Genomic DNA, 13,791 nt, shown 5'->3' on the forward strand with positions numbered 1-13,791 from the left:
ATTGTTATGTTTTTTTTTTTTTTCTGTAAAGCACTTGGTTATCTTGTTAAGAAAAGTGCTGCGGAAATAATGCTTTGTTAGTTGTTATCTATAACCTAACGTTAACAGGACAGGCGAGATGTTTAACGACATCGTTTCTTCGGAGTTACCAAATCCGACTAAGATGTGTGGACATGGCTGATCCGCTCTCTTAACGTACTGATGTAGCTAGCTAGCGTTAATTACTAAAATCGAAATAACCAATTTAACAACCCAAGCACCAAGCCAACCATATAGATCTGATATACTACATGTGTGAGGGATCTTGACCACACGCGTTCAACCAGCATTGTCTTCCCATTACAGCAGGGATGTAGCTAAGTTAACGCTAATGTTAATGTTAAGCGCCGGTTGACTAACGTTAGCTGAACCGTCTCAGGACAAGCACCATTTAGTAGGAAACCCTAGCCATTTACAAAGACAATTCACTGAGATCCCTATACCCTTCAAGTGATATCCATGTTGTCAATATGCATATTTACTTATATTTTAGACATGCAAAAGCTAGATAGGGACAGCTAAAGTTAGCCACTAGCTAGCGGGCCTCAACGAGTGGAGCGAGGTAGCATGGGGGCAGCCATCACAAACCGGACCTATTCTATGAGCCTAACAGTCCAGAAAACCCCTTATAAGTAACAAACAAGTATAATATCATCACCTATAGCTCAACCTATGTATTACTATGTATGTTATATCACATCTGACCACCTTTCGTGGGTAAATGCTGTAATTTTGAAGCAAATTAATTTCACATAACCGAAGAAGAAATCTAGCGCTTTACCTTGCTTGTGGACAGCGAAGGGAAGAGGGTGGAACGGGGTTTCCAACTGATGTTAAAACGGGCAAATCTCGTTCCATTACGCGAGACCGGAGCGTTGTTATTTCCATCGATGCAGCTCATCACATCTATCTGCCCTAGGCCATGGGCTATAGGCTTTATCCACAGGCTACATTATAATTGTGACAAAGGTAAACTTCGAGAAGCACAGAATAGAATTTTGATCTCCCATATTCACTGAAATACAGCTTTTACGGGGTTTTTTTGTTTGTTTTTTTACCGTGAACAGTTAAACCTATAATTGTAATCGTTGCTCATACAAAACGACAGAGACGAAGACAGAGTTAATTTTGAGATTGGTTAAATTCTGGTGCAACAAAAAACTGAAGGTATACAGAAATTATATACTATAGGATGTATTATTGTAATAACCTATAGTGTTTACTTAGTATGATTTTAGTTAGATTTTTAGTTATATTGGGTATGTTTTTGTGAAATGCATCTTAATTGGACTCAGTGTGCACCTACCTGGAGCCTGGTCCTTTTAGCATACAGTGGGAGAATTATTTGTATAAACATATGATACGCTTGGGTGAATTTTCTAGAAATGTAAGCACATTTTCCAGGCCATAATTGTCCTATAGTCCATTGCAGCTGCATTTGCATTTCTTCTTCTTCTTCTTCTTCTTCTTCTTCTTCTTCTTCTTAATCACATACCAACTCCAATAAAAAGCACATTGTCTTTGGAGTAAAGAGCTACCTCTATTCTCTATCTCCAGTCAAGAGATAGTTGGAAAAAATCAAGGAAAATCTGAGGAACACGGTTTTGATAAGAGCGATCAATAAAGCTTATTTCTGCGTATGTGTGTACATGCTCATATGTGTGTGTGTGTGTGTGCTTTATTTACATATTTCCCTGGTGGTGTTGCCCTTTGCACATCTCAGATGTGAAGGGCAACATGCTCCAACATTGACACAGTTGATATGTTTGCAGAGACAGGAGAGAGAGATAAAAGGCAAGTGGATTAGCAGAGGTTTATGAATCAGGTTTACACTTTTTCAGTGGGGACAGACAGCTTAAAGTGAGAGATCGAGATCCTGGAGGGAAATGAAAAGGCAGCCAAGTCATATAGAGGATAGATTTTAGAGCTTTGCATGAACTATCTGTGTCATCACAGGCCTTCACAACAGGTAACTGCACATTTTTTCCTAAATTACTGCTTTGACATTATATCAACATCCTGACTTTTCAACTTTCTAAAAAACTCTGACCATGCTGAAAGCTTTGGCCCTACAATTTGAACGTTGTTTCAAAGAGCTTTGTTCATTAATTAAGGTAAATTAATTGCACTGGGAGTGACCAGTCACCAATTTGAATTGAGAACTGACACAATGTGGATTAAACTCCATTCATTTCTTTAGGAAACCAATTTTGCCAAGGCCCTTCAAGACGTGAGACAGGAGACAACTGTGTAAAGTGATTATGAAATGTTATAAAGAGGTGATTTCAGCCAGTTACGATTATTATAAAAAAGTGACAACTAACGCAGAATGTTCTGAAAAGGTCAAACTAATTGGACAGGTGTTATTTTGCTCTGGCAAATCAGCTTTTTCCATATTCATCCACTCCGCTTTATGTGAGACCATTGTTTGAAAATGCACTAAAATTAGCTGCCAATCATTTTTGAATGGATTTGCTGGAAATGCTCACTCGGGAGTGTGTGCGCTTGTGTGATTGAGTGTGAGTGTTTATGTATTTCTGCATAAATGTCTAGGCTTGTTTGTGTTTCAGGGGGTGTGAGTGTGTGAATGGTGGTAGATGAGAGGCAAAACAGAAAACAGCAAAACGAGAAAGAAAAGAGAGTGTTAACAGTATGTTACCACCCATCTTGGTGCTCGTTGCTCCATGTTTGCATGGTGCTCACATTCTCTGTGGAGAAGTTCTGTCAAATCTGGTCTGGCTTGACCTTTTCACACTCTAGGCACGTTTACAGCGCTCCTATGCTTATCAAAATATCTCCCCTTGCCCGTCTCTCTGCCAATAGTGTAAACTTTCACATCTTCATCACATTCACATCACATTCTCTATCCTTCCACATCTGTGACCTACACCCCCATGCTTAACCTCAACATTCCCTCTACCCTTTGTCACACAGTTCTGATTTGTATTCTTTCTATTCTTTGCCAGAATAAAACTGCAAGTTAATGCTGCAGGGTCTTTTCTGAAAGACACATGTTGGATGTAGGGCAGGAGTGGCAATTAGAGTGGGAGTGAATGAGGCTGTATTTGCATAAGCATCTTTACATTTTTCTTTCATTTTTGCTCTTTCACATTATTGACAGTAATTACTTTTTAAACTATACGCTTTTTCTTTATCTGTCTCTGTCTTTTTAGAATCCCCCCCCCAGACATGGATTTTTTGTGGCTGTACGCCCTGTGCCAGTGCATCCTATCTGTATCTTTAATTGTGGTGAGTGTGAGGTTGTGCATGGCGGTCAGTGGCAGCTGTACAGTGGCTGATGTCCAGGAGGGAACCCAGGGGTCCAGGCCCCAACCCGGGAGTGTCTCATGCTGTCTTCGGCTGTGCCTGGGCTGGGTGGGGGCTATTGGAGGTGCAGTCGGGGTCCCTGTGAGAGTGTTACTCAACCTGCGAACCCCACAGTGTCTGTACACATGCATCATCTTGGTGTGCTTCCCCCTACTGGCAAGACAGTTCACCATGTTCCTGTTAATGATGCTTACACTGGACACCCACCTGCAGCATCACTTGGCAGACAGGTGAGTTGAGATGTCAGTTTAAGCAGTGTATTAAGCACAATTAAAAGTAAATGCACCAGAGTTAGCTAGTGGGTAGTTTACATCTAATTTAACATAAATACCAATAAGATACATTGCAAAAAAGCACAAGATATTTTTCTCATAAACATAATAATAAAGGGTCACATTCTACATTCTGTAATACTTTCTTGTATGTGGGTGAGTGAGGTAGAAATGTGGACGGAACAAGTCAACACTTTCAAGCGTGTTTTCAGCAGGAAAGGAAGAAAATATATAATAAAAGAAAGAGCAGCAAACATGTCAAGATGTGCCATTATATGGAATACTGTTTATCAAAATAGGCTTTTTTATCAGTGCTCTTAAGGCTGCTTTTTATTACACACTGCTTATACCGCCATTTGAGAGACGGGGGTGAGTACGCTCCAAGGCTCTGAAGCTCTTAGATGTGTGATTGACAGTGACCTACAAATCCAGTCTTTCAGTAGAAGACCGGCAGTATTATGTCTTTTTTTGATGGTCTTCAATTGCTTCTCACCTTTTAACCAGTTGGTGAAGGTAAGATGGGATTGTTGTGCTCAGATTCAGAAGCAGATCTCTTCCAATAGTAAAAAAAAAAAAGAAAATTCCCTTGGTGAGTCATTTTGTATTTTGTTTTGCTGTTAATGAGAGTTGAATGTTGAGGCAGTGTAGGGCTGTAGGATCTGATTATGTTCATTTCTTTCTTCAGTTTAAGGGCAATTGAGTGCAGTTTATTAATCATTATTCAAACATGTCCACCTCCACATGTTTGTGAATGCCAGATACTCCTCAGTGATGACCCGTCAGCGAGCTCTCTGTGTGGTTCTGCTGTGCTGGTTGGCCTCGGTTCTGTCCTCCTTCGCCCAGTTCATCGGCTCGGACATCCTTGACACCTGGAAAAGAGGCAGGACTGGTTCGGCCACAGCTGGCCTCGGGCCGGACGGCAACTGGACCACCTCTTTACCCCATCTTACCCCTTCCCCGCCGCCTAAGTACCACTATGACCGCAAGGTTATCGGACAGTACCTTCCATACGGAGGGTTCCTGTCCAAGTTTTATGTGAAAGACATGCACAACTTCACCTATGCTGAGATTCACAGCAGCCACTGGGGAGTGTGCGCCCCTGACATCATTTTCAGTCCCCAGTTCCTGGTCTATGTCCATGGGATGACAGTGTTCATGCTCCCCTTGCTTTGCCTGCTGGCCATTTACCTTGACCTGCTATGCATCAGGCCCAGGAAGACTCCTTTCAGTCATGCAGACCCCACTAAACATGACTCCCGCAGGGTCCGTTCCCTGGCTCTGTCCCTCTCCTTTTTAGTTCTATTGTGCCTGCCGCTCCACATTCTCCATGCCCTCTTGCTTTTCACCCCCAGTACCAATCTTCCTGCCTGGACTCATGCAGTTGCAATGTTACTCTACCAACTGTACAGCCTCGTGCCCCAGATCCTCTTCACTCCTCCTCAGAAGCAGGTGGTGGAAGAACGGGCATGCTTTCCTCTTTCTGTTGCCCACCTTCCACCTCCAGTAGCCCCATCCAGAGGAAAATCTGTCCGTTTGGCCTTGTGTGAGGCAGTGCAGGCAGCTCCATGGTCTTCAGCCAAACACTCTCTTAAAGCCAAAGTGTGCCCAGAGGTCTGAATTCCTGAGAAAATTGAAGATTTATAGGCTGTTGTTCTCTATGTATACATTCATCATCATCTTCAAGCAGCTAAATTAAAACAACGCTCTTTCCATGTTTTGTGTGTCTGAGAAAGAAAGATAGTGTTTGCAATTAACAGCTTGTGGGCTAAAGAAGAATAAATATAGCATATTTCTGTTTGTTGTTGGCCTGTTAACTAATCAGCAACCTTATGCACAGATGCTATGAATAACTTGCAAATCAAAAGGCCAGTTAACTATCAGGTCCCACACCAAATGTCAGTGAGAAAATTAAGTCTCCAGATGATGACAACTATCCTGATCACAGATGTCTGTTTTCTTTGACTGCTCGTCCTATGGGTCTTGTTCTAAGCCCATTTTTAGTCTCTGCTAAGCCAACCACCGGTAATGTAGATAATATGAGTGATCAAATATTCAGAAATAACATATGGTCCAGAGAGGATGCAGCATTGTAGGGAAAGCACCTGGTTATGACACAAGATTCATGGATGTTTTGATTAAACTTGTAAATACAATGTGATGCTACCATGTAATAAAAAGGGCCTTGCTCATTCTAATTTAATTATTCATCTTGAACTGCGTTGGTGTGAAAAATTAGAAATCTGTCTCTTGCTGCGTGAAACATTGACATGACATTCAACACTCTCCCACTTTACTTTTTCCTGTGTGTCATGGTTGTAGGGCAGCTCTTTCTCTCACTGCCTTCTTCTGTTTTCTCTCCTGGCCTCTCTGGGTTTGGATGGATTATTTTCCAACTCGTTCCACAGATCTTGGGTCTCTTTTTCATTTATCTTCACAGTCTTCATGTCTTTCCCTGTTTTCCATCTCCTCTTCATGTACAAAATAAAAGAGTACAGTATGTCTTCCATCACTGCAAAGAAAATCTTTGAGAGGAACACATTATTGACATTAAAATCTGGTAAATGGGGGGAGAAAAACTTTTTTTTTTGCCCATTCACTTGTTGTCTGCCTAAACGCTCTCTGCTTCCTGATTACGCTCGGTCTCTGCACACTCAGGAACCTCAATCAATGCCATGCTGCCACTCTGTAAACACCTCCTTGACGCAAGTCATGTCCAGTGAACATAAGCTGTGTTCACCATCCAGTCTCCAGGGTTGGTTTTACAGATGGATAAAACTGTGTCTAATCCACCATGTAGCCACCAGAAATATAAAGAGAGTGTTTGGAAACACTGTGATATCTACAGCAACTCGTAGAAATGAAATATGACGGTCATAAACAGGGAATTATCTGATGTGAACCCTTTCCAGGACGTTAATCGGTGAAACTCGCATCAGGGAGCAAGTGCGTGAGTTATTCATAGACTCCTTGCTGTCATTACTGGCCAGATAATGCTACATTCACTGCATGTCATAAACCGGGGGAGGAATACAACCAACTGTTATATGGCCCAATCTCATTTTTTGCTTATGTCTATTGATTCGATAATCACCCTCTATAATCACAGTGGTGGTCTAATTATCATTACGCTTAGCAGCTGATGTTGTATCATTGTTATGGTTAGATAATGGCCGGTTTCCCAGGATGCACCAGAGCAAGCAGTAACAGCATTAGCTCCTATACCCAGCAATAAGTACTTTGAATTTGATTTTGAAATTTGTTTTGATTGAAATATTTCTTTATAGAAAACCTACTAAACAGATTTTTGAGGAGAAGCAGAAATATCAGTATCAGACAACTGACAAACACAACCAGACTGAGTGCTGTAAATCTCACAGAAAAACAACAGATGAAACCTTTGTTTTAAGGACATACACTGCTGTTTTGAACACATTTAAAGGGAAACCATTCTCAGTTTTATCACTCATCAACCACAGCGGTACCGCTAGCAGGAGCTAGCTATGCTACCTTTGCGTCGTCATAAACTGAAGATATGTTTGGTGTCAATTTGTGTACGTGTGTGAATTGTTTGTTGGCCCGGAGTGTCAACTCATGCTGGTAGTGCCTGGCAAGTCCATTACTTTGATTGCCGTTTGACAATCTGTCTTTATGACAGGCGACCGTGGAGCCGGTGGAAGAGAAACACATCGATCTATTACCCTGCGACCTCCGGCGGCTTTCAAATCTAGCCCTGCGCACAGATGGACATGTTGAGTGCTTCTCGACAGAATCGGGTATTGATTGTGTGGAAGTTAATGGCAGAGTCATATTTTTCTGTGTGTATCTGACTCAACCCTCCTGTCACCCATTCGTCCCTGCTATCTGTTCTTATGATTCATTAGCGCCGCCACACAACCTCCTGTTTTGTTTATTCTATTTATTCTGAATAAGCTGCCAGTTACAACCCGTTCCATTGCCTTCATCTTTCCACCAATAACTCCAGTATTCCCCATTGATCTAATCATATGCTCCATCTCCTGTTCTCTTCTCACAGACATTTAAAAACAGCACCTGCTACACAGTAAACACACCAAAAAAAAACAGTCTGATCCCCGAGGGTATTTTTGAATTCTTTTTTATTTTGTCGTGCTTTGTATCTTTCCCCTATAAAGAAATAGTTAGCTATATATCAACAATGACACATGGACTCTAAAATAAACAAGAGTGAGAGACAGGAGAAGAGACGACTAGGCACAGGAGACGAAGAGAGAGACTGGGAAAGCGAGGAAAGGTAAGAGTGAAAACAGACAGCAATTTCTCTACAGTAGAACTAAAAACAAACCATGGGAAGTGTACATTTCTTTAACATTTACAATTATAATAATAACAACGGCAATAATAATAACATTAACAACAATCATAATTGTTCAAACAATAATAATTCATAACAAATCCTCTGGTTCTCATAAAGACAAATGATTTTTTTTATATTCTTTTCTTTATTTTTTTTTAAAGATCACTGGACAGTGGTTTGTTCGGCTTTGCACCTCTATAGGCTAATATTCTGTGTTAGTATAGTTGCTTCATAATGCGTTTCAATAGTAAACATTTTTTTATATTTCCTAAAAGTTTCATTTCATTTATGTTGCTGTTCTTTTTTTATACAAATAAGGAATTCAGAGATATGTATACTTGTTCGGTCAACATGTTCACTGTATGTATGAATGTGTGCATGTATCTGCATATGTGTGGTAGCATTCAGAAAAAATATCCATCCATTTTATTTTCTGATTCATTCAATCCCCTTGCCCTTCTTACTAAGACTTTTAAACCTTTTTATCCTCTTAATGGCATTCTAAAATAATTAAGCTTTTCTTTAAAGCCTTAGCAAGTCATATTCCTTTCTTCTTCGCAGCCCAACACTAATCCTTTCATTATAGGGAGCCAACAAAGGAGAAATGATAGAGGGGGACCGACAGAGAGAAAGAGAAATATAAATGAAAGGGTGGTAACAGGTGAGCAGAGAGAAAGGAGGTGATGGAGAGTCAATTAGATGAAAAGAGAATAACTTTTTTCTCACTGTTGCAGCGAGAGGGAAAAAGAAACTACTAAAAGATGACTCCTTTTCAAAAATTATTGACAGGTCACCCAATAGGGATAGCCAAACAGGACGGTTAGCTTGTCCATAAAACCTGGGTACTCTGGGCTGAGCACTCCATTGTTGTAGGGAACTATAAGTTGCGCTCTGTAGGGAAGATGCTTTTCTAGCATCTAACGCTCAATATATCTTGGTTGTGAAATAGCTGATTTTCTCCAGGCATTAACAGCAGTCATCTGCTTCTAATTTCCCTTCCACTTTGGCGGTTGCAAGGGCAGAGTGCCTGTATTCTTTGTGTTCCCCGCTTCCCCCTTGATCAGAAAAAGTATGCCATTATTTTGTTATTGTCTGCATTCACCTTACCCTCTCATCCACTCTCTCCTTTTCCCCATTTTATCAGACTTACAGTATATGGCGCAGTTGTTAATGGCTGGTGGGTCTATAGGCTGTCTTTTTCTCAGTCTGTCTATGGGTACGTGTGTGTGCATGGACGATATGAAGTGGAATTTAACGGGATGGATTGGCTGTGAGCAGTATCTGTATACAGTCGTTTTTAGAAGACCGCCTGTTATGGCGGTTTGTGTAGAAGTGTGTATTTGTGTGTTGTGTGTGTTGTGTGCGTGTGTGTGTATACTGTTTATAAGGTGGGAGACAGGGAGAGGAAGGGATGGGGTGATGAGGTCAGAGGAGAAGGGGATAGGGAAGGAGAGGGGCTACAGTAGGTACTCTTTCTTGCCCTGGCTGGCGTCGTTCCCATTGAGGAAAGCCTCCTGCACCTCACCATGTTCATCCAACCCACTGGCCTCATGGGTAAGATAGGAACCTGAATGAAAAGAGACAGAGAGAGCAAGAGGGAGATTGGATGGGGAAGGTTAGGTGGCAAAGCGTCATGATCATTGCAGTGCCATGCAGCATTATCAAACCATCCAGCGCAAATATTATTGAGCTCCATACCTGTGACTGATTAATTAATTAGTTAACTGATTGTTAGTCAATACCAAGCAAGAATAGGCTCTCGTGTACGGTACGAGCCTACCGGCGGAAATTAAAGGTAGAGATGAATGTGTGAATAGAAGAGGCAGAAGAGGAGGGGCACGTGGGGAAGATAATAGAGAACAGAAGAAAGGGAGGGAGGAGAAATTGGCAGAAAAGGGTGGAGGGAAGGTTAGGTGCAAGAGAACAATGCCACGTTTGCGTCACTCACAAAACCCATCAAACACATTTTAACATCCCTCAGGTCCGTATGATTAATGATTCGGTGCAGTACAGGTTACACAGAGAGCAAAAACTGCTCAAGTCATCTTCCTGCTCGAGTCTCCCTTTCACCCCAGGGGTGAGTGACACTCTAATTCTCCGTACCACAGAGGTTGACTGGCATGCTGACAGTCATGGCGGCCCAGAGACAATGCCCTAATGGCTCTTCCTCAACATGGTTTGGTTTTAATGGTCCTGTCTTGGTGCTGATTGGCGGTCAAGTTGTACTGAATGCTGACTGACAGCTTGTCCCACCATAGGGTAAGTAATAGCGGGTTACTGCCTGCTACACTGTTCTGATTATTTCTTGGCAGCTGTGGTGCACAGTTGAAGGCTGCCAACACGGGGGCACTTAAAAAGATAGGGAGCGCAGGAGGCTGCTTTTAATAGATGAGCCTTGATACACTAACATATAGTCATAAAACATGAGGACCACACCTACATTTCCCACCCCGCCCTATCTCTTCCGCTATCCTGGCCAAGGTCTTCCATCATGGACAGTGTCTGCCTGGAGAGGAACATCCCATCCTGTCTGCTTTGTACTGACAATTTCACACCTCAGTTTAAAAGATTATTTTCAAAGTATCTGGGTGTAAATGGCCTGCAATTATTTTTTCACAGCTTGTTACGCCAGAAACTGGGCAAGTTGAGAAAACGTGCCTGTAAAAAAAACGTGATAAAATACTATAGCTGAAGCCTGTGCGCTGCTTGGGAAAGAAACTTTTGTGTTTCTTAGGGGTGTGTGTGTGTGTGTGTGTGTGTGTGTGTGTGTGTGTGTGTTTGTTACCTTTCTGTCGAACAGAGCACCAGATGGTGACGATGAGGACACAGATGACGGTGAAAACCAGCAGTGCCAGAACACCACCTATCACTGCATATGGTACTGCACTGTGAGTCTCTACCACTGCACCGGGATCTGAGAAAGAACAAAAGAGACAAACACTGTAGTGTGTGTGGGGGTATATAAAGGGAAATATGGAGATAAAAGGAGAGCGAAGTGAAGGCAAAGAAATGGCGGCAAAAAAGAGAAATGGATCAAAAATGAAAGCAGGAGAGATATCACTTTTATATATATATGTGAAAGAAAGAAAGCACTTTAAAACAGCAGCGTGGGTGAGGGTACAGGGAGCGAGACAGGAGAAAACAGAAGTCAATATCTTTCACCCAACTTATTATCACCTTTCATCACACACCGCACAGAATGCCAGACAAGTCAGAATGGGTGAGAAAAAGGTGGAGAAAAGAAGAGAGTGAATAAAAAATAAGTATGCCAGCCTCTAAAAAACCCACTCCAGCCAAGTACCTGTCAAGCCTACAATGCATTTTGAATGAGGGAAACTTTGAGTCTGTTTACAACCCGAGTTGTGCAGCCAGGGGAAATTAAATCAAACACTTCACCGCAAGATGAGTGAAGAGAGATAAAAAGATAAATGAAATAGGCAAGCTAAATTTTGTGACATTCTGTAGTATGAAATTGCAGTAAAAAATTGGTGTGCTCTTGTGCAGGCAGTATCTCATTGAGCATTGTGACAAAGTGCATTACAGTCCTGCTTATGTGTATGATCAAGTATTGGTGTGTGTGTGTGTGTGAATGATAAAATAGAGATCGGCAGCAGGCCCACAGGACATGTTTGATTCAACTGTGAATTGGTCGAGCAGCAGTATATCACAGGGGATGAAAAAGCAAGGTCTCAAGTGTCAACCTTTACCTCACTGCACCCTGTTTTTAATCCACCGCAGCCCAAAGCTCCACATGAAACGAATGACAGTATTAAAAAGTTTTTTTTTTCTCCAAGTAGGCCCTCAGATGATGCATTGCTTAAATGCTCTCCGACTGTTCAAGCCGCTGCTTTTCCTTTGGCTCTTTATGTCATCTGAGCGTGAGATGCCAGTGAGCGTGTGTTTGTGTGAGTGTATGTATGACATAAATACATTCTGTAGATAAAAAGAGAAGGACATGGGTAAAAGAGTGTGTAGTTTTGCGCACGCACGCACCCACGCACGCACGCGCACGCACACGCACACGCACACGCACACACACACACACACACACACACACACACACACACACACAGGTAGCAGAGTAGTGCCAAGCAGCCTCCTTCACCTGCTATGTAAAATCATCATCAGGGAGAATAAGATTAAACACATCTTGATTCCTGATCTTTCTTTCTTTCTCTCACTCCGCCTCTCTCTCTCTGTATATGTGTGTGTTTGTGTGTGTAGAAATATGTTTGTGTAGCATCTCCCTGGCCCTCCAGAGGCCAGTGTCGTTGCCAGTTTCCGAAACTCTTAATGCAGATTCATTAACAGTACCTACCAAGCACCAAGAGACCCACCCTAGGCCGACCAACTCACACACACACACACACACACACACACACACACACACACACACACACACACACACACAAATGCTGACTGGGCAATGTGTGTGTGCAGAGCATCAAACAGTCAGTGATAAGAAAGAGGGAGAGAGTGGGTGGTTATGCACGGCGCACACCCACGTTTGCAGCCACGTACACTTATGTAGATGCAGGGCAAAAGAAGGTTGCAGCAGAAAAACTGTGTGAGTATGTTTGTGTGTGTGTGCACGCCACCTGAGAGTCATCACATGAGTAGGGGACTGAAAGGCCCCAAAGGAGAGAGGGCAAGGACGAGGATAGAGATGGAGGGTAGCAGAGGCAGAATAAAAGGTGTGTATGTTACCTTTCGGGTCCGGAGCGAAGCTGGGTGTTAGGAGGGTTGGGGTGGTGGGATGGGAGGTGATTGGTTGGGTGGTGGGAGTGGGAGGGACCGTGGTAGTGACTGACACATTATCTACAGACAGACAGGGAATTGGATAACACACACATGCAGTGACATCAACAAAGGTGTTGCAGGGTTTCATAGCAACGTTTCTACAGCCTATAAAACATGACACATGCTTTATTATTGTTGAATATTAATTGAGTTTCTTCAGCATCCTGCTAGATAATCATTGGACGGCAGTCTCAAAGACAGCTTGCTTCTTCCAATGACTTTTGAGAAATAGGAGAAGATGTAAAACATAAGAACTGGAGGAACAACTTATTTCAAACATGCTGATCAGCAATTAAGGCCAATGCCATTTCGTTACCAGAGACAAATGTTTCTAATTATTTTCCCAAATGGAATCAATGACCCCTGAGAAGCGACAAGGACAAATGCTGTTCTCTGGCAGGATTCTACAGCAGCTAAGGGGGTTAAAGACGACATTTACAATAGGGAAGGCATGCTTTAAGGCAGGGGCTGTAGAGAATCATATCTAGCAGACTGACATTCATCTACGAGGGAATTGGAATATATAGGAACACATTCTCTATCACTGACACATTTTCTATGGCACAATGGCAGTAGAGACAGAGACATTGTCTCTGACAGATGCATTCCAAATGGAGAAGTGCCATGCAGGGAATGTCTCATTCAATGCTAAACAATAGCTTGGATCTTGACACATTTTTCGAATCAATGGCTGAGCCACAATGTTCATATTGCCGTTAAAGACAGAAAATAATGGCTGACAAGAACTAAAAGGTACTAGATGGAAGAGTGGGTGTTAATGTGCGTGTCTGTGTTTGCATCAGCACTTTAAGAGTGAATAATATGCCACTTCATCAAACGATCTCTATAAAACCGCAACGTCCGAGGTAGTCTCACACACATAGACATACACACAGCTTGTTTTAAAATACTTGCAGGCTTGTGCACACATACCCAGACCACATGTTCATGCACATTTACACATAAATGCATAATTGGAACACACACACACACACACACACACACACACACACACACACA

General features: G+C 42.3%; 2 protein-coding genes and 1 long non-coding RNA gene across 3 annotated transcripts in view; 1 reads left to right on the forward strand and 2 right to left on the reverse strand.

Annotated features, from left to right (window-relative positions):
- The window catches only part of rps19 (ribosomal protein S19), an 8,548-nt gene extending 7,577 nt beyond the window's left edge, over window positions 1–971 (reverse strand). The window contains exon 1 of the mRNA XM_032519509.1: window positions 821–971. Within this exon, the coding sequence (XP_032375400.1) occupies window positions 821–940 (120 nt within the window). The 5' untranslated portion in view covers window positions 941–971. The remainder of the gene's footprint in view (window positions 1–820) is intronic.
- Window positions 1–12,450, forward strand: part of LOC116691685 (uncharacterized) — a 17,161-nt gene extending 4,711 nt beyond the window's left edge. Inside the window, exons 2-3 of the long non-coding RNA XR_004332533.1 lie at window positions 11,866–11,870; window positions 12,439–12,450. This is a non-coding gene — a long non-coding RNA (uncharacterized LOC116691685). The remainder of the gene's footprint in view (window positions 1–11,865; window positions 11,871–12,438) is intronic.
- Window positions 7,739–13,791, reverse strand: part of cadm4 (cell adhesion molecule 4) — a 41,798-nt gene continuing 35,745 nt past the window's right edge. Inside the window, 2 exon segments of the mRNA XM_032519503.1 lie at window positions 7,739–9,538; window positions 10,757–10,885. Of these exon segments, the coding sequence (XP_032375394.1) occupies window positions 9,429–9,538; window positions 10,757–10,885 (239 nt within the window). The 3' untranslated portion in view covers window positions 7,739–9,428.

This window comes from Etheostoma spectabile, chromosome 6 (genome assembly GCF_008692095.1).
Source record: "Etheostoma spectabile isolate EspeVRDwgs_2016 chromosome 6, UIUC_Espe_1.0, whole genome shotgun sequence".
NCBI lineage: Eukaryota > Metazoa > Chordata > Actinopteri > Perciformes > Percidae > Etheostoma > Etheostoma spectabile.